Source organism: Musa acuminata, chromosome BXJ1-4 (genome assembly GCF_036884655.1).
Source record: "Musa acuminata AAA Group cultivar baxijiao chromosome BXJ1-4, Cavendish_Baxijiao_AAA, whole genome shotgun sequence".
Taxonomy (NCBI): domain Eukaryota; kingdom Viridiplantae; phylum Streptophyta; class Magnoliopsida; order Zingiberales; family Musaceae; genus Musa; species Musa acuminata.
This window is the reverse complement of record NC_088330.1, coordinates 4,056,685-4,077,114: the sequence shown is the minus strand read 5'-3', so window position 1 is coordinate 4,077,114 and position 20,430 is coordinate 4,056,685. Positions and strand designations below refer to the sequence as shown.

The following is a 20,430-nucleotide window of genomic DNA, read 5'->3' as shown; positions in this document are numbered from 1 at the left end:
AGCGTGGGAACTTTGAAGGGCAGCCAAAAGGGCGGTGTGATTAGGTCGAGGATGACGCCGGTGAGGGCTTTAAAATGTCCTCGAGAAGGCTGAGTTTAGATAGAGAGGGACGAAGAGAGAGAGAGAGAGAGAGCGCGTATCTCCTTTGTAAGAGGGAGGAAGAGAAACGTTCTTGTCGCCCCGAGAGAGAGAGAGAGAGAGATTCTGCTCATCTGTTGGCTTGAGCTTGGTCGACTTCGGGAGGCGGGCGATGGAACCGGGGAGAATGGATGTTGGGATTCTGGCAATGGATATCTACTTTCCCCCCACTTGCGTCCAACAGGTAAGTCGTCGTGGGATGACGTCTCTTTACGTCTGTGTTGCTTCGTCACTTCTGGATTCTTCAACTTTGGGTACAATTGGGTTGTAGTCTTCTTTCGTTTCATTTTTTTTTTTGGTTCATTTATTGTGTGTATGATTAATCAAAGAGAATTCTTAGATTGACGGTGAAGTCCAAGACGCAAATTCTTGGCAAAATCAGGTTGATTTTTCGTTAATCAACCTTATTTTTGGGATTATATTGAAGTGTTAAGATGCCTTTATTTAATACTTGCTCAGGTATATGATTTTCTGATCCTGTGAACTTGCAGAAATAAACGAAATAAATTAGAGAGTCAAGCTTGTGCTAAGTTACTCTTGCTGTTTGATTTTTCATGTTTATTTTATTGTTTGAGCATCCTAATTTTCTGATGTAAATTTCTTATATACATGGTGCTCACTGCAGGAAGCGCTCGAGGATTATGATGGGGCGAGTAAAGGGAAGTATACCATTGGACTAGGGCAAGACTGCATGGCCTTTTGCACTGACCTGGAAGATGTAATTTCTATGAGGTAATAATCCCTTCAGTGAGAAAAGTTACGTAGCTGGATTAGTTTCATTGTGAGATATTTTAGTTTTTTATGTTTGGAGACATTTGTACATGAAAATATCAACATAATCATGCAAAAATAAAATATCATATATATATATATATATATATATATATATATATATATATATATATATATATATATATATCTGTGTGTGTATATGTGTATATATATACATACATATACATATACATATAGAGGCAAACATCCTATTCAATCATTACTCATCCTTCCAGCTATTGCTCTTGAATATGTCGGTTATGTTACTCTTTTTGCTGGTCCCATTTTATGCACAATGTTCTAAGATATGAATGTTGACCTTGATTCTCTCCCAGCTTGACGGTTGTTTTGTCCCTCCTTGAGAAGTATCAGATTGATCCAAGACAAATTGGTCGCCTGGAAGTTGGTAGTGAAACAGTGATTGATAAGAGCAAGTCTATCAAAACTTGGTTGATGCAAGTTTTTGAGGTTTGTACCGTTTTTACAAAACGCCTTTCTTTAAATGTATCCATACATATGTGATTGTCCAGAGAGCATTGTTCCAACGTTAAAGCATCAAGTTAAGTAGATGGCACATGAAATAATTTAGATATAGGATAGCATGGACTTCTTGGTCGTTTCACCATATGATACTTATCTTCTAAAATTGCATCTCAGTTGTTTACAGTAAAATTGTTGTGCTGAAATTCTTTATTTCATTTTTATATCTATTTTTGGTCACTAAAATCCAGTTGCTCAAATTTCATTACTATAGGAATATGATAATACTGATGTTGAAGGTGTTGACTCCACAAATGCATGCTATGGGGGAACAGCTGCTTTGTTCAATTGTGTAAATTGGGTTGAAAGCAGCTCCTGGGATGGACGATATGGATTAGTTGTCTGTACAGATAGTGCGGTATGGCAATAGCAATATTCTTCTGCAAGTAGCCTGATTGTTACCGTGCATATATTTAATTTGATATTATTCTTTGCTTTCTTGATCTCATTACTTGTCTTTTTTGAAAAAAATGGTATAGATTTCTTTGCCATACCATTTTTGATTAATTTATCTTGAAATAGCCAATTTCTTCTTACCTCTAGGTATATGCAGAAGGGCCAGCTCGGCCTACTGGGGGTGCAGCTGCTATCGCAATGCTGATTGGGCCTAATGCTCCGATTTCCTTTGAAAGTAAATTCAGGGGGACTCACATGGCTCATGTTTATGATTTTTACAAGCCAAATCTTGCAAGTGAATATCCAGTATGCTTCTGTTCCATTTTGGATTTATCTTCTCATGTAACATAGAAATGGCTATTTTGTGTTTTGTTTTCCTGTTTTTGATTGTTGCCTTGGGATGGAACCATGCAAGTGCTGATTGTCTATTATTTTCTTTTCCAGCACTTCACATATAATGCTGCTAAGTTTCTAGAAGCAGTAGCTAAGTGCTAATTTTTAATTGTTGGAAGTTCAGTTTAAATTCCTTACTACTGATCTTTGGAAGTCTGGTTCCATGGAGTCTGTTTGTCAGATAAATAATTGATACCAGTCTGTAATAAATTTCTCCAAGTGACATGATTCTTCAAAAAGTTGCTGAATACTTTATTTGAAGTTTGTGCTTTTATATATGAAGTAGAAAGGATTTCTACATTTCTTTTAGCGTTCAGTTTCTCATGTATTACCTTGTTATATTGATCAGTATAAATGCCCATGTAGGTTGTTGATGGCAAGCTGTCACAAACATGCTACCTTATGGCACTTGATTCCTGTTACAAGCGCTTTTGTGGAAAGTAAGTTTGGAAGAATAAAATTGGCTTATTCTCCTCTCGTTCTTTCAACTTGTAACCATCAAATTGTTTTTCACACTCTTATCATGTTGTTAGGTTCGAAAAGATTGAGGGAAAACAGTTCTCTATTTCGGATGCAAACTATTTTGTTTTCCATTCTCCATACAACAAGGTAGATGTGCTTTATTGCAATCTCTGTATAGAGTACATACTATCATGTGAAATTTGAAAATAATGGTTTTTTAACTTTCTATTGGTCCATTACTGCAGCTAGTACAAAAAAGCTTTGCTCGTCTCGTCTTTAATGATTTCTTGCATTGTCCAAGGTATATACTCTGATTTTGCTTAACAAGAGAATAAGTTCCTTGGGTTACTCATTTTGATAGTTGACATGTTAGAATGGTACACTAGTGGAGAGGAACATGAAACTTCTTACCTATAGTGAGACAGAATATGATTTTAGTTTTTTAGGCAAGAGATAGGACGAAGATTCCGTTGAAAAATTCAACTAAAAACAGCCATCAGAAACAGTAGTGACTCACCTTTGTTGTTATTCTTGTTAAATTCATATCTTTTTTCTTTTCCTTAACTCTTTACATCTTTATCTTTTTTTTTCATTAGTTAATTGAATGACTTGATATGCATATATTCTATGTGAAATGAATCTAATCTTCATGGGCAAGGGTCACAATTTAAGAAGCATTTTTATTGTGTTACATTACCTATTACTCTATGGAAGTTCATTATATCTGATTCCTCAGAGGTAGAAAAGAACATCAGACAATTTGGTCTGCTTGGAGAAGGCAAACATTCTAGTGTCTTAACAGCTTGCTACCATCGCAAGCATAGTCATTTTTGATAGAAAAGATTATGAATGCTTCAATTCATGTTTGTCATGACAAATAAGATAATTGTTTGGCATTTTCTGGAAAGACATTCATAATAATTGCTTTTTTTTTTTTACTTTACAGTTATATTTGATTAAGCAAAACTTTTTTGTGAACTCCTCTTAGTTTTATTTTTTAAAATAAGCTTGCACTTTAATGTCAATTGCAATGTTGTGATCGAATGTCATTTACTCCTTATCCTTAATAGTAACCTTCAGAAGGAAGAAAGAGAAAATCTGGAGCCATTCTCAAATATGACTGGTGAAGAAAGCTATCAGAGTCGGGAACTTGAAAAGGTCATTCATTGTAATATTTAGTTAAAGACTTCATCTAGTTAAATGTTTTTGTTCCCTCGTTCTCTAATATCACAAACTGTCCAGGTTTCTCAGCAAGTTGCGAAGCCCTTCTACAATGTAAAAGTCCAACCATCTACTTTGCTACCAAAACAAATTGGGAATACGTACACTGCATCTCTCTATGCTGCACTTGCATCTGTTGTCTATAACAAGCATGACACACTGGTGATTTCGATAACTTCTTTCTGATCGCGTCACTATGAAACTTTTTCTGTGGGCATTCTCTAACTCGTACATGATATGCAGATGGGTCAAAGGATTGTTATGTTTTCATATGGAAGTGGTCTAACTTCCACAATGTTCTCATTCAAACTTCATGATGGACAACACCCATTTAGCCTATCAAACATAGCTTCCATCTTGAATTTATCAGAAAAACTCAAGTCAAGACATGTGGTATGCACCTTTTGTTTTATGGCTCACAATACAACACCATATTGTGTATCAAGTGAACTATGATCAGTCTGCTTCTGCATGATGCTCTTGTTATTTATGTGCTTTTACTCTTATATTTCAAGTGAACACAATAAGTGAACTATGCTCGTAGTCTGCTGCTGCATAATAATCTTGTTATATTTGCCAACTGATTTGATCATTGGAAAAGGACCTTTAAGACAGCATTTATCATACATGCACGATCACATTTTCTTGGGACATGTTGCTGTTAGTAGGGTCTGTTGTACCGAGCCGTACCGCTCGGTATGGGCGGTACGTACCGGTCCGACAGATTTTCGGTACGCGAACCGACTGTTACCGTACCGAGTACTGTAGACTGTAGCAGTGCTACAGTACTCGGTACACCCAGGTGTACCGCTCAATATACCGTACCGTACCAGTACCGAGCCCAGGTCGAAATACCGGTACGATACGGTATTGCGAACCTTGGCTGTTAGTATCATGGATTTATATCAAATGGAAGTTTATGAATCTAGGAATTTTTTTCTGGCTATGTTGTTCTTGAAAACATGTAAAATACTGAAGAATATAATTGGGATTTTTGGTCCTATTGATTCTCTACATAGTTGATTCATTGAAACCCAATCTCTCTCCACTGCACATCCCTAATAGTTAGCCTCTCTAATTATACACCATTCATGTATCATTAAGATTTTTTCTTTCGCCCATTAATTATTTTATCCTTCTTAGCATTGTACTATATTTTTATAATATACCATTAGTAATCTTATTGATCCAAATGATGTCAGGTGTGGTGTTGGTTGACCTATCACTCTCCTCAGATATCTACTGATCCATAGTAGTGAAAAATATCTTTTGTCAGGACATGATTGGAATTTTTGTACAAATGGCAAATAAGACTTTACACATTCATGATATTATCCTTGAAATCAGCATTTAGGTTGATGCTTATAAAAAAAAGGCCGCGAAGGGCTATAGTCGTAAATGTTCCTCAGCTTTTGTTTCTGGAATTGCTTCATTACAATTAAATCTCTCAGAATACATTTTCTAATCCATTTCCCTTCATCCGCAGCAGTTTTCTGCGCCTCTGAGCTTGTTGGTTGGCTACTAGTAGACTGTTGTACCAAATATGGTCTTATAATTACCTGTTCAATCCATGCACTCACTTGCTCGTTTCTTGTTCAGTTTTCACCCGAAAAATTTGCCGAAACTCTGAAGTTAATGGAGCACAGGTACGGAGCCAAGGATTTCGAAACAAGCAAAGACACAAGCTTATTGTCTCCTGGCACATTCTACCTCACAAAAGTCGACTCCATGTACCGGAGATGCTACGCCAAAAAGGGCTCAGAGGATGCTCCAGGTAGCAAAATGTTCAGTTTCAGTAGCATGTCTATGGCCAACGGCTACTAATTGCATGCCCTTAAGTCATGTATGCTGGATGTTATTTCTTCCTTATGGATTATATGCGTTGTATTTTATTACTAGAAGACAATAATTTTGTTGTTGTCAAGGAAGTCATTTTTCGCAATGAATCTGTTCAAGTTCACATTGGAACTGTTTCTTGGGGACTCTCTTTGGTAGACACTGCAACATGCATGTAATTTTTGGCTAATTTATCTGCTATGTTTAACCCCTAATTAGTGATTTAGATGAAGAATTGGTTCAATTCTTGATGGTCTTTAATGATCTAAAAATTTAAAAACTTCAAGAACGGGGTGAGTTTGTTGAGTAAGAAGAAAGTGTCAAAAAGAAAGGAAATGGAGGGAGTAGGGGGGGAAATCATATCATTCAAAATTTGAGATCATGTCTCCTAGATGTAGATAGGGCAACGTGGCAAAGTAGAGACCCTTGCCACGTCAACATAAGTAGAAACCTTGCCACGTCAACATAAGTAGAAACCTTCCTCGTTTTACTTGGTTCTTTCTTCTCTTTTTCTTTTTCATTCTCTTCCTCCATCGTCTTTTCTTCCTCATCCTCGGAACTTCGATATATATCGATTTGATACGCATACCATAATCCCTAATATGAAATTATAGTATGTCTTTCTAAATACATTAACCTATAATAACACAATGAAAAACAAAACAAAGAGTTGTAACAGCTATAGTCTTTATACTTTCTGTTATTGATTTGGTATTGGCATCTACTGGCAATCAGTAAGTTGTCAGTGGTAAGTTGTGCAGACATTAAGAGTCTACCAAGCGCTCTCGCAAGATCAATCAATCTAACTGTGGTCTTTGGATCACCTCCACTTTCTAAAGGTTAAATTCTCTCTCTCTCAAAGATACGAGTGACCTATATATATACATGGAGAGAGAGAGAGAAAGAGAGAGGATGGAAGGTGTAACTTTGAGGAGGAGGAGGAAAAGACGCCAGAAATACTTGTGGTGGTCATTTATCCAAATCTAGCAGGAAAGATTGCTTTCATGGTTATTAAGTAGAAGATATAAACACTTCAATTGAGCTGCATGTCATTTGTCAGCCCTAAGAAGAAACAGCAGCTTGCTAATAAATCCTATTATTGTTATATATGGCTCCCAAGTCAAACTGAAGATATTTTGATTGATCTAAGTTTGGAAAGAGTCAAATATCCCCTATTAACTATACATTAAATTCCAACTTAAAAAAGAGATACGTGTAACATATCAACTCTACTCTTAAATTGATACCTGTAGTTGCACCCTGGCATTTGCCATGAGAAAGCTCTTCCTGTTGGATGCTTAGCGGGCACTCTCTCTCTCTCTCTCTCTCTCTCTCTCTCTCTCTCGCTCTCTAAGCTGAAGCCAGTCGTAGGGCAACTCTCCTTTGGCAGGCCATTAGAGTTGTCAGGGTACATATTCAACTCTCTCTCTCTCTCTCTCTCTCTCTCCCTCTTATCAGGGACCTTTCCTCTATCGCCTGCCGAAGGAGAGAAACCCGAGAACGGGCTCGCTTAACCATGAAACCATCGCCAGCTGATCACTTCCCTTGCTCCTCCTCCACTTCCTCGCGAGGTCTTTTTATAGGGCGACCGGGCAGCGAGTGCACCGGCAAAGGCACCCGATGAGCCATGAGCAGTAGCGGCATATGCTAACAAGAGTAGAGAGGTTATACCGATGGATATTCCACTCTCCAGGAGCCTCAACAACGCTCCTTTTTCTCCCGAGTCCATTTCTGCATAGATCCATCCACGCCCACCTCGGTCGGCATGCGATTCTCTGTCTTGCATGATCTCGATGGCTTCAGGTGCATTCAATTCTTCTCCCATCTTTCCTGATGTCTCGAGAGGTGAGAGAAAGAGGAGATGTCTCCGACGAACAAATATGCTCTCCTTACTTTTTTGCTCCTTCGAAAAGCCGATGTAGGCCTTATAATGGCATATCCTGTTGTAATATTCCTTCCTTGGGTACTATCACTTTTGAACATATTAAGCGACGCCAAGTTCATGTTTGGACATCAACTTGATAGTACATCTACAATAAAAAAAAGGTTATTTTTGAACGTTTATTTAATATAATATTTTTATTTTATAAAAAAATCCATGCTCATCATATTAAATCACATTAAAGCTATTTTTACTTGGATAATAGAATGTGAATTAGATAGAGTTGTAGAGATAAGGATCTTTTAGTTTAAATTATTATTCTATATCTATAAATATATGACACTATATAAATCCATCAAAATCTAAATATTTAGGTTTATAGGGCTCATAAGTGTTTTTCTTTTTGAGAAGTTTAATATAGTTTTTCTTTTTTACTTTTTATCTTAATTTTCTTTTTTTTTCTATTTAGTTTGATCTTGAGTTAATAGTATCTTATTATTACTATGTGAGAAAGGACTACGCTTACATATGATTTCTCTTTTTCTTCATATGGTATTAGAGCTCAATGATGATGATTTGTATTTCAAAATCTCCTTAGTGAAGAAGATAGTATTTTTCGACTATGAATTACAATAATCGAATTGATAAGTTTGGTATTGAACTTTTCAATCAATTTAACTATAAGATTTGAAAGACTTCTTTAGAGTGTTTCTCATATGAGATTATATATAGGACGTGGTTCGTGATAATGCAATAACATTAGTAGTTGTTATGAAGAGATGGAGGACATTAAATATAAAAGTTGAATTTATCTTAAAAAAACTTATTTTTCATGATATTTTGAACATATTATTGATTGCAAATCAGAGATTTGGATCACTCCGCTTAACAAAAAGAATATGACTGAGGTTTAGTATTTAGATAATGCTTTGATAAATACTAATTGAGGTAATATCTCAATTTCTTAGTAGAGTTAAAGACAAATGGCAGGAGTTCTACTTCAAAAGAAAATGAAGATGCCATTTTTATAAATAAAAAAATGATAATGATAAAAATAAAGAGATGAAAGATTATGCTAATAGTAAGCCAAGTCTTCTTCAAATAATGGTATAAATAAAAATAAAATAAGTGTGGTAAGTTAGACAATAGCAAAAAAAATTATCGTATTAAGATTAAAGGACTTCATAGAGTCAATGAGGTCACGAAGATTATGAACAAAGATAATGTCATAGATATCTTTACTAGACATCTTTCCAAAAGATTAGTTGAAGATATTTAAAGCAAAGACTTATCTCCAAAAATATACCAAAAAACGGGGGAGTGTTAAAATTTAAAGTATATCATTTTGAGGATTTAGTTTGATATATTTGATCTTTTAAATAAGTTGATTAGATAGAGTTGTAAAGATAAGGGTCTCTTAATTTAAATTATTAATTTACACTTATAAATAGATGAGATATACGTGTGTAGATCCATCTAAATCTAAATGTTTAGGCCTATAAAGCTATTTTCTTTTCAAGAAGTTCAATATAATTTTTTTTTTCTTTCATCCTTTTTTTTTCTATTTGGTTTAATGCTGAGATAATAATATCTTATTATTACTATTGAGAAAGAGCCACACAGATCTCCTCTTTTTCTTCCCAACCAATATATATATATATATATATACATATATATATGTATATATATATATGTGTGTATATATATATGTGTATATATATATATGTATATATATGTATATATATGTATATATATATATATGTATGTATACGTATATGTATATATATGTATATATACATACATATATTTTGTGTATATATATATATATATATATATATATATATATATATATATATATATATATTTGTGTGTGTACACACAGGAAATCTCATGCAAGTTGTCTTATTTTATTATTATCCTTGGATCAAGGAAGATGGAGAGACATGGCAGAAAGTAACTCATGCAAGCTGTCTTATTTTATTATTATCCTTGGATCAAGGAAGATGGAGAGACGTGGAGGCAAGTAACTCTAGTTTCTAGTTTGAGATGGAGGTGCGAAGACATCATGTGCACTCCCATTCGTCTTCAGAAGCTTCACCAAATCCGGAGTGACATTTAGAGAAGATTCAAGGATCTGAGAAGGCAACATGTTCAGCTCCGACGTCCTCCCCGTTAGCTGCTCGAATGCAGGCCTAAGAAAGCAGAGGTGTTGCACACCAAATTACTCCACCGAATCCAATAATAGATCTACTCCAACAGAGGTTTTCGATCTTACCTTGGACTGGTGATGATGGAGAACAACTCCATCCCTTCGCCGCCCGCTATGACCGTCATCGCGAAGAACTTTGGGAGCCCAAACAGATACCCTTCCTTCACTTCTGCATCCAAAGCACGGTTGCCATCGGTGCCAGCGATCTGAACTCGTCCACTGCCTTTGGCGACATATATCAGCTGCACAGCTGCATCAACGAAGAACCCCGGCAAGCGCACGGCGTTAGGCTCGAGTCTTGTGAGGTCGACGGAGAACCTGAATCCTCCCAGCGCCGCCAGTTCATCACGTGTCACCGACGCAGCACAGCCACCACTTTTCACATTGATATATGCCGCTACGCGCTCAGCGTTTACGACTATCCCTTCGCTGTCAGCTCGGGATGCTCTGAGGCCAGGCAGCTTTTGCTGCAGTGTGATGATTAGAGTACCAGGTTGGCTTCCGAAGAGCTCCTCAGCTTCCGCATCCCTTATACCGCAGGCCCTGCTGAGGAATTCCGTCGAAAAGCCATGGAGCACTCCTAGGGATCCTGCCAAGAAGAAGTAGGCGATGTCGCCCGGTCGCACAGCTGTCGCGGTATCGCCTAAGAAGGCGATGGAGAAGTCGGAGTCCTCCTCCTCGTTGTACCACCACGTGAGGCTCCCCATGACCACCGCTACCACATCTCCCTTCTCAAGCAGCAGTATCCTCTGCTCGGTCTCTCCATAGAGTGTTAGCCCCACCACCGCTCTTCCTGCAAAAGACAGTAATCGAAGTTCATGCAAATGCCCGTTTTGAAGGCTCGAGGAGGATACGAAGACTGAGATATGGCACCTTCAAGAACATAGCCGACTTTCGATGAGTCGGAATAGTGAGGCAACGCCAAGCCCAGTGGTTTCAGGACAAGCTTGCCTCCGCCGAGCTTTGCATCAGTAAGAAGGGGGAGATCGGCACCTGACCAAGTAGAGTAAGATCCACCGGCTCCTTCAAAGATGCTCTTGCTCAGCGTGGGAGACAATTCTGCTGCCATCGCTTGTCCTTCTTACCAGCTTTCTACGAGTTGCCAATGCAAAGAAGATCTGGGTGGGTTTATAAACTTATCTAGATGATAGGTTAAATATAATTGCACGTCTTCAGATGTGGTCATCGTTCGTCCAACTCTCTACTTTCACCATCACCGTTGTCCTCGTGTGTTACCTCCATTATTTTCTCCCATCTCGATCAGATCATTCGCCATCAAAATGTAAATTTTCTATACGTATAATAAATCTATCTTGCTTGTAGACAACTTTGTATGTCGTCTCATACGTGGATTAGGACAATTGGATTTTGCTATCCCTAAATTTTTAATTATATATATATTCTTAAAATTTATAGAACCAATTCGGGTCAACACAACCGATCACATCGAAATTGGATCATTCACCATTAAAATATAAAATCCAAAAAGAAGCAAATTTTTGTGTACGTATGTATCTATCTTGCTTGTAGGTAACTACGTGTGTCCTCTCATGCGTGATGACAATTATATTTCGCTATCCCTCAAATTTTTAATGTCATATATACTCTTAAAATTTATAGAACCAATTCAAATTGGCATAACCTATACCATCTCAATTGGATCTTTCGCCGCCAAAATACAAAATTCAAAAAGTGGAGGGAGATAGGGATTAAGACAGCTGGATTTCGCTATTTTCCAAATTATTAATCTCATATATACTTTTAAAATTTATAAGAACTAATTTGGATTAACATAATCAGTTCAAAGAATAAAAAAAAAATTAAAATAAAAGGGTAAAATTAGAATTAAAAAAAATGATACTCCGATAAACATAAATAGATATTTTACATTAAAAATTCTTACTATTGGGCTTTTATCTGTTGATAATTCATAATTAATTTTTACTTAAGATATATATATATATATATATTTTTTTTTTATTTTGATAAAAATATCCCTCAACCCTTTACTAGTCACATAATCTTCGACGTATTGTCGTCGTTCGTCCCATCGTAAGGTGGCATCGTTAGTCCTTCCCCTCCTCCTCATTCTTCTCTTTTTTCCTCCTCCTCCTCCTCTACCATCACCCATCATTTCTTATCACTTCCTTCCCCTCCTCCCTTTCTCCCTCATCCTCATCCTCCTGTCCTGTCACTTGCTCTTCTCTATCACCTTTTGTCCTTTGCTTTCTCCTCTCCTCGCCACTCGCCCTGCCTCGATAAGAACAGAGGGCAAAGGCAATGAACGAGCTATGCTACACAAAGAGGCCTTTGTGCAATGCAAAGGAGATGATTGGTTAAGGACAAGATAGTGATGACAATGCTATTGGCTAGTGGGAGGAAACAGAGGAGGCAACGATAGTGCCGGTGATGATGCAATGATTGAGAGTAAAAATAATGATGGAGAAATATTTTAATCACAGTGATAACAAAATATTTCAGGTAAAAATCAATTAAGGTGACACATCATTTGATAAAAGTCTAATAATAATATCTTTTTAAAGGTAAAATGCTCAATATAAATTAGTAAAAAAAAAAGAGGATATATCGGAATTGGGGTCTGGTGGTAAACCGGTGGTGCTCGGATTGATTGTTTTTTGGCCGAAGCCCAACATAAGTCAACTTAAACATCTCGGCGAGTCCGAGAAGTCCGATTTAAACTAACGACGAGAAATGGGCGCAGTCTGGGGAGTCAAACCAATAAAAGACACTTTACAGCCCACGCGTCCCCACCCGTCCCGCCATCGCTCCCCTACGCTCCCACACAACTAATCAAGATTAGATGGTAGGCAAAGAGAGATGGGCGGGGCCCGCACCTCTTGTATCTAGGTGTAGAATTGTGGGTTCCCTGTAGCGTGCCCGATAAAATTACTACGAGACGAAGATAAAGCACACGTAACTCCGAACCAAGAAATTGCACGTTGGTCCCTAATTTTGGACGTGGGGCTCACAAACCCGACCCGGGTTCTTTGGATAGCCAACGACGCGAGCCGCACTTCAAATTGCCATCGGTTCTCACCGCCTCATTTCATACGCGTAGTTTGAGTGGGTTCCACCGGTGATATCCACCAAGTCGGCGTCGAGTGTACGTTTAACGGGAGTAGAAGTTTGTTAGGGACATTACAGGGAGAGAGAGAGGAGCGAGAGAGGGAAGCCGCTCCCTGTTTTGACAGCGACGAGACTCGACGGAGAACTGCGACCTTCAGTCTCGCGCGCGCCTCCACTGCCTCTCTCTCTCTCTCTCTCTCTCCAATGCTCTGCTTTCCCCACGGCGGAACCCTGAATCTCCAGGTCGGTGGTGAATCCATTACCCTAAATCTGATCGCTCTTGCGCGCGCCTTTCGATCGGATCCATCGGTTTTCTTTTCGATTTCTGTCCATCTTTCCGAGCTGCTGCTTCGGGATCAGATCTTCCACTAGCAACTCGGTTTCATCTTCTCCCGATCGTATTCTTGTTCTCGGCGTACTATCCGACTGTTCGACTGTGTCCGCTTGCTCTGGTGTGGAGCATCACGTGCCTTGTTTCGGTTCCCACATAGGGTTTTGATCGGTCGCATTTAATGGCTCTTTAGTGCCCTACCGATCTGTTTGATAATTTTTGACTACATCGAATGAGTGTTTCTCTTGTTCATTTGTGTTGTTGGATCTTGAGTGCCTATATACCACTGCTTGATTTGATTGACTACCCGATTTTCTTTGTACTCCAGGTTGCTACGTAAGTTGTGCCCGACATGGACCAGGTAAGCGAGCACTGATCGCTTGCTGCATTATGCCATAATCTCATTCATGGTAGTTGTATGGGTTTTTGGTGGTAATGTGGTGGGAATGCTGTCTCAGTATGAGAAGGTGGAGAAGATTGGTGAAGGGACGTATGGAGTCGTTTACAAGGCTCGAGACAGACTGACAAATGAGATGATTGCTCTTAAGAAGATCCGGCTCGAGCAGGAGGATGAGGGAGTCCCAAGCACTGCCATCAGAGAGATCTCACTTTTAAAGGAAATGCAGCATTGTAACATAGTCAGGTTATGCTCCACAACTGCTTCACCTCTTATTTCTCTCCATTGAACCCACTGATTTAGGCATCTAGGCTTTAATTAATCTTAACATAGATACTTAGATGAAACAGGATTTTGGGTTTGTTTAATTTGAAAGGTTTCGTTTTATCAAGTGGGTTCCTAGTATCTTATCATTAATTATTTAACTATTTGAATTTTGAACAACTCTTCTGAATGCAATCCAGTATACAAGCCTCCTTCACCAAATCAATTTAGGAGGAAAGATGGAAGAGCTGATTGTCTTAAATTAGGCAAATTGCTAACATTCATTGACCTGTTACCCTTGTATCTGGACTCAGAAAACTGAGATCATTAAATGAGGCTATTCTAGATCACATAAGAGCTTCTGGAAGTTTGTTAAAGGAATTGTTTCTCAAATTAGGCATGTTCATCATTAATAAATGCTATAAATTACTGTGGTTTTATTTCTTTTGTGCTAAGTATTTTTCATTTTCCATTGTTTGGCAGTGAATAGAAAGTTTTGACACCTTCCTTAGTGGTTTAGCTTTACCACTGCTTTATCACATTGTGGCAATATATTAAGATTATACTGGATTATTGAAAGAAATTCTTGTAGGAAAAGATATGCTGAATCCCGAAGATTCAGACTGTGAAATCTACAATTTTCTGCTCTTCCTATCTTTCTGCTTTCTGCATTCTTTGATATGGTCTAATAAAAAAATATTTGCAAACCTTAAGAAACACAGAGTATTGTTAATGAAACTATGCCGTGTTTGTTGACTATCCCTTTATTCCATCATCCTTTGTAATGTGCTTATCATCGTCAATCAGTTTCATCAAATGACTTTAATTCTTTATTCCATCATCCTTTGTAATGTGCTATATTTCAGTGATTGACCACTCAGAAATCAGATAATATTGGATTCCAAAACTGTACAGGCAAATATATATTGAAATTCATATTTCAATACCCGAAATTTTATTTCCTGCCTAAACAACTTGGAAATCATAAGTGATATTTGTCTAGGTTCAAGATTCTTGTGTAAAAACCTTTAGGAGAAAGCTTGATGAAAAATGGTTTCCATTCATCTTTTGTTTAAAGATAGTATTCAGTAATATTATGTTCTGACAAATGAGGTTTTCGAATAACAAATGCAGGTTCCTACAACTGTTGAAAGTCTGTTGTGGATGCGCCAAATAGAAGCAGAAGATCCTCTGTTTGATTCAAAGAAAAATAGTATAGAAAGTTACTTGTTGCACTTACTGGTGTTATTTAATGTTAGCAGACCCTAAATAAGCTTGCAGTCAATTGATAGAGTAATTAGATTCTTCTTTTAGATTTGAGGTATGTTGTCAGTAGAGAGTTTCAGGAGCATGCATGTTTCTTGTTTTCTGACAGAAAAGGATGGTATACAAACAGATGAATGAAAGAATGATGGAAAGGAAAGAGTACGAGGAAAAGAAAACAGTTATGAGTAGTTTGTGTTTGAGACTCAATCAGCAGGAGAAAAAACTGAAGTAACTCAAATCACCAAGAGTAAATTATCTACTAGTCTAATGAAAATAAACAGAGGTGTCCAACCACAAATAAAATTCTTACAAGAAAAAGTATTAACATTTCAAACCAAATCACAACAACCTCATTAGGTTTTAATCAACTGACTTACTTAGATCTGAATTTAAATAACAGTTGACCTTATGTTCCAATTTGGCATTCTACATTGGGTTCATCCTGCTTGGTTCTCTTGAGGTTGCATCAATTGGTAAAGGAATTTGAGATCAAAATTGGAGTGAAATAGCCATATTGGTTAGAAGTTAGAATTAAAATGAAAGAAATGGGACAAATCTTATGGTCCTCCTTTTGTCATCTCAGTGTTGACTTCTGATCATCTGAAATAAAAGACTCCTTTGTTAGCAAGATCAATGATTGGCAGTATTGGATTCGAACAAATACTCCTTTGTTAGAATTAAACTGCATTATGTGTATTGGATTCTTTGCAAGACAGTTTGAATTGTGTTTTCTATATTGTAAAAATGGCGAGAAGTTGGAGTAATTCTCATTTTATATTCATGCCACACTAATATGTTTGTGATGGTGGACTATTTTACCTTTGGCGTTGTAAAAGATTACATCAATCTGGTATCTGAATATTTTAGCTGAATTTCTAATGAGACATTAGACTGTTAAATCTCAAAGTCTCACTACATACACAATATCCATAGTCAACATAAAAAAGAATTGCCATGATGTGGTAACTAATCTTAGTAATATTTCTTCTTTGATTCTGGAATGAGTCTGCATTAGTAATAGAGTGAATTCTTTGATTTCTTCATTGCTCTGCATTATAAAAAAACTATTCTTTCTGGTTTTAGTTTTATAGCATGACAAGACCATATGAGAACATTTGGGTTTCTGGTAGCAGGTTGCATGATGTAGTGCACAGTGAGAAAAGAATATATCTAGTTTTTGAGTATCTGGACTTGGACTTGAAGAAACACATGGATTCTTGTCCAGAATTTTCTAAAGATCCACATTTAATCAAGGTGAGGTAACTCTCTTAATATTCATTTGCATATATAAATCATTTTTTTATATTAGAATCATTGTTGGATCAGTCATCTTTAGCATTGGTGATGAGTCGTTCACAGAAAGCTCCTTTAGCTTAGCATGTTTAGTGCCACTAAATACTTCACATGTGAGGGTACACCATTGTTCTTTCCATCAAGCAAGCATTTTGAAACACTCAATTAATGCTATCTTCCTTTGTTCTAATTATAGGTCTTCTAGGAACCTTGTATACTATGAAAAAACTGATCAAGTTTTCTTGTTATAGGTTCATCTTTTGAAACGTTCTGTCATATAGGCATTTGTAGAGACATTTTTCACATTTGAATTTCATTTGGTAATATTTTGCTTGTATGTTTGAGGTAGCTTTCTCGATTTATCATGGACTAATTTCAATCTTTCAAGACTGATAGTTACCTTATATTGAAGTTAGTTTTCTCAATTTTACTTGTTGACTAATTTTTCACCTTCAAGATTGATTAATGATTTACTTGATATTTTCCCTATTGATGTTTCTCCTTCGGTTGCAAGTATTCTCTTGAACGTCAAAAAGTTTGTCATTCTCTGCCGAGTTGTCTTGGCTCAGGGATCATAACAAAGTAGTTTCATACATCAGGTGTAACTAACTGCTTATTAATGTTTTGAAAGCCTTTTTTATTTTAAGCTTAGGAACTTCAGCTTTCTTATTTTCGATAAGTCGATCACATGGGATTACTTTGATCAAAGTACTACGTTGGCAGCTAAAAACATCTCTCACCTTTCATATGTTGGTTATTTTACTTGGTATTCTTGTTATTGAATATGTTTGGTGTATGTTGAAGTGGTTACTATACAGTTTTAGAATCCTCATGGTAGTGCTTCTATTTTTTTGCAGAAATTTCTGTACCAAATTTTACGTGGTATTGCCTACTGCCATTCTCATAGGGTTCTTCACCGTGATTTGAAACCTCAGAATTTGCTGATTGACCAGCGAACTAATGCCCTGAAACTTGCCGATTTCGGGCTAGCTAGGGCATTTGGCATTCCTGTCCGGACATTCACTCATGAGGTAGCTAATTTATTAGATGAGGTTCCTTTCTTGCAATTTTAGGTTTATTATGATCTAGATGGAAGTAAATATTTTTGTTGCTCATATGAGAATTATAAACTCTTGTGTATTATAAATATCTTTAAAATCTAAAGTATATAAAGCAAGGTTCAAGCATGAGAGATATTTGACTGTTGACTGTAAGAAATGTCGATCATATATACTTGTTGTGCTTTTGGTAAAGAACTTTAAAGATAATTATTCTGCATGCCTAGGAACTTTATTCCTTGAAAATGATCCTAACAATTGTATTTAATAATTCCATTTGGCTTCATTTGTATCAGAATCACAGTTGTGATCATTTATTTTTATTTTAGGTTGTGACCTTGTGGTATAGGGCGCCAGAAATTCTTCTTGGGTCTCGCCACTATTCTACTCCAGTCGACTTGTGGTCAGTAGGTTGTATTTTTGCAGAAATGGTAAATCAACGTCCACTGTTCCCAGGAGATTCAGAGATTGATCAATTGTTTAAGATTTTCAGGTTGATATGTTTTTATCTTTAAGATTTCAAGTTCTGGTTTTGCTCCCTGGCCTCTATGTACCTAAAGCATCATGCAATTTCCTTTACTGTGTATTCATGAAGAGTTTTAGGTACTCCTAATGAAGAAACTTGGCCAGGGGTTACTTCATTACCTGATTTCAAGTCTTCTTTTCCCAGATGGCCTTCTAAGGTAGGGAAAAAAAGAACTTGTTTTAAGCCTATTGTTTAATTAGTAAATGCTTAATGCATCAGAAAATATCCTGTAGACTTGCACGACATTTCTTTATGCATGACTCTGGATATTCTCCGCTTATCTATGTGGTGCCATTAAGAATCTATTAGTCTGTCTTGTATCTAGAATTACTGGGACGGATGTTAACTACCTACTGGAACATTTTCTGCGTAGGATCTGGCAAGCATTGTGCCGAATCTTGAACCAGCAGGTGTCGATCTTCTCTTGGTGAGTTTTCTTAAGCTTTGATAGTCTTGACATATTTCTATGCAAAGCTACCAGCATATGTTTCAATAGAAAAAAAAAAAACAATTGGAATAAACTATAACAGCATGCTGCAGTCTCTGCTATCCTAAATTTAACACCGTGCTGGTGCACATGTTTAGTTTCATACAAAACACTACTGTCATACAGCAGTCATTTAGATCCTCAGGCCATTGCATACACACGGATTGTTCATTTTAGCGATATTTTGTGATACAAAACAAGCTTATTATATTTCTGTACCTTCATGTCCATTAGTTTTTAGCCTTTTTACTTTAAAGATAATATTTGCTGTTTTTTTCTTGTCCATTGTTGAATATCTGCTGTTATAGTTACAAAGTCACATCAACCTATTCCTGAAGAAACTACCGGCAGTATATCTGTCTGTTCCACCACCTGTCTTGAGGGGTTATCTTTACTGTCAACTTTATTCCACTGCTAATATCCAATTATTTGTGCAGAAAATGCTCTATCTGGAACCGGGAAGGAGAATTACAGCTCGTAAAGCTCTTGAACATGAGTACTTCAAGGATCTTGGGATGGTACCATAACCTGAATTTTCTCACTCTATTATGTAAGTGAAAGTGTGAGATGTTTTTTGCCTTTTGCATTTGCCGCATTCTCCCCAGAACATGTTTGCCTAAAACCCACAACTAAACTTGATGCTTGTGCTTGATTGTTTGGGAACAGCAACTTTGAAGTATCCTTTTCCCAGTTTTCCGTGACTCGGGAGCATTCAACACATTTTCCATATTATCTGGCTGGACTGGCAGGTTATCAATCCAGCATTAATTAGTACTGAAATTGTTATAGAAAAGCAAAGTTATTTGAATACGAAGGAAGAAAAAAAGGAAGAGAAATTGATTAGGAGAACAAATGCTATCATCTGTCAGCATAAGATTAGCTGTTCGCGAAGCGTGTCCACTCAGTTGATTGTCATAAAATAATAGTCGAGGACAGGTGATTGAACAATAACCTTCAAGTGGATTTGTGAGGGTTGGGCTTTTTATGGTTGCTGAAGTTAATTTGGTTAGCCTTAATTAGGTTAAATTTGGACAGACTTTCCTTGATGAGAATTCTCAAGTATAGGAGATGAAAAGGATACATTGGCAGGTGACGCCAAAGGGCATGAGTGCAAGAGCATGATAAATGAAATTAGTTAGTTGCTTTAAATTCAAACTTTTACATTTGTGTCCAAGTACCTCTTTTATGGATGATTCGAGCAACCACTGGATGTTTCTTCGTAAGGGTAGTTTTGTAGTGTTATCGGGCGTTACTCGGATAAGAGAAGCTGTTTGAAACATTGACCATTATAGTGACTTGTTACAGGGACGCCGCACTCATTAAGCGTTCAATTCGGATGTCGTCGAACCGGTGGTGCTGTGGCATGAGAACGACACAGGTCAAAATTCTCATTTTACTTGACTATATGATTTATATATTAATCCAATTAGTGATAATATGCTAGATTGAATAATGTCAAATCTTATTGGAGAAGTTTTTCACAAGTGTTCGATTACATACCACATTGATCTTAACTAATGAGTGAGTCGATCATAACCGTCTATTCAATCAAGATTTATGTAATATGCTGCAACTGTACTTTTTTTATTTTACCTAATCTGATTAAATAGTAGATCCACTTGTCAAAATAATCAATCATCATAAATAATAAAAAAAACTCGATTTAATGTATTTACGAATTCTACCAGTTGAAAATTTTGTTTATATAAGCATTTGATACTTGAAGTAATTTTTACGAGACGTCCATCTTGAGATAAGATGTTTTATGAGACATTTATTAGTTTCGAGGATTAAACTTTTCTTTTAGGAGGACGGATTTCATAATCTTTAATTTGATTATAATTATATATATATATATATATATATATATATA

At 36.7% G+C, this 20,430-nt stretch overlaps 3 protein-coding genes across 5 annotated transcripts; 2 read left to right on the top strand and 1 right to left on the bottom strand.

The window, feature by feature from the left end:
• The first annotated feature begins 30 nt into the window (after positions 1-30).
• On the top strand, positions 31-5,881 carry LOC135642374 (hydroxymethylglutaryl-CoA synthase-like). Its single transcript, XM_065158493.1, has 12 exons — positions 31-322; positions 764-870; positions 1,245-1,377; positions 1,664-1,807; positions 1,993-2,151; positions 2,605-2,678; positions 2,772-2,847; positions 2,946-3,001; positions 3,771-3,858; positions 3,943-4,083; positions 4,165-4,314; positions 5,521-5,881. The coding sequence occupies exons 1-12, from the start codon at positions 251-253 to the stop codon at positions 5,743-5,745; spliced, it is 1,425 nt and encodes a 474-aa protein (XP_065014565.1). The 5' UTR covers positions 31-250; the 3' UTR covers positions 5,746-5,881.
• A 3,707-nt stretch (positions 5,882-9,588) lies between these two features.
• On the bottom strand, positions 9,589-10,965 carry LOC135642370 (glutelin type-B 2-like). Its single transcript, XM_065158483.1, has 3 exons — positions 10,722-10,965; positions 9,915-10,641; positions 9,589-9,831 (listed from the first exon to the last, which is right to left on the bottom strand). Exons 1-3 carry the CDS (start codon positions 10,915-10,917, stop codon positions 9,669-9,671), a joined length of 1,086 nt encoding a protein of 361 aa, XP_065014555.1. The 5' UTR covers positions 10,918-10,965; the 3' UTR covers positions 9,589-9,668.
• A 2,003-nt stretch (positions 10,966-12,968) lies between these two features.
• Positions 12,969-19,258, top strand: LOC135642361 (cell division control protein 2 homolog A-like). 3 transcript variants are annotated; one of them, XM_065158477.1, is made up of 9 exons: positions 12,969-13,178; positions 13,595-13,627; positions 13,725-13,909; positions 16,327-16,447; positions 17,422-17,517; positions 17,874-18,037; positions 18,140-18,227; positions 18,444-18,497; positions 18,995-19,258. In XM_065158477.1, the coding sequence occupies exons 2-9, from the start codon at positions 13,619-13,621 to the stop codon at positions 19,082-19,084; spliced, it is 807 nt and encodes a 268-aa protein (XP_065014549.1). In that variant the 5' UTR covers positions 12,969-13,178; positions 13,595-13,618; the 3' UTR covers positions 19,085-19,258. The 3 variants fall into 3 exon arrangements, with proteins under 3 accessions (XP_065014549.1, XP_065014545.1, XP_065014537.1); XM_065158473.1 differs by having other exon boundaries at positions 12,973-13,178; positions 17,344-17,517; XM_065158465.1 differs by lacking the exons at positions 12,969-13,178; positions 13,595-13,627 and having other exon boundaries at positions 13,713-13,909; positions 17,344-17,517.
• Positions 19,259-20,430: the final 1,172 nt, after the last annotated feature.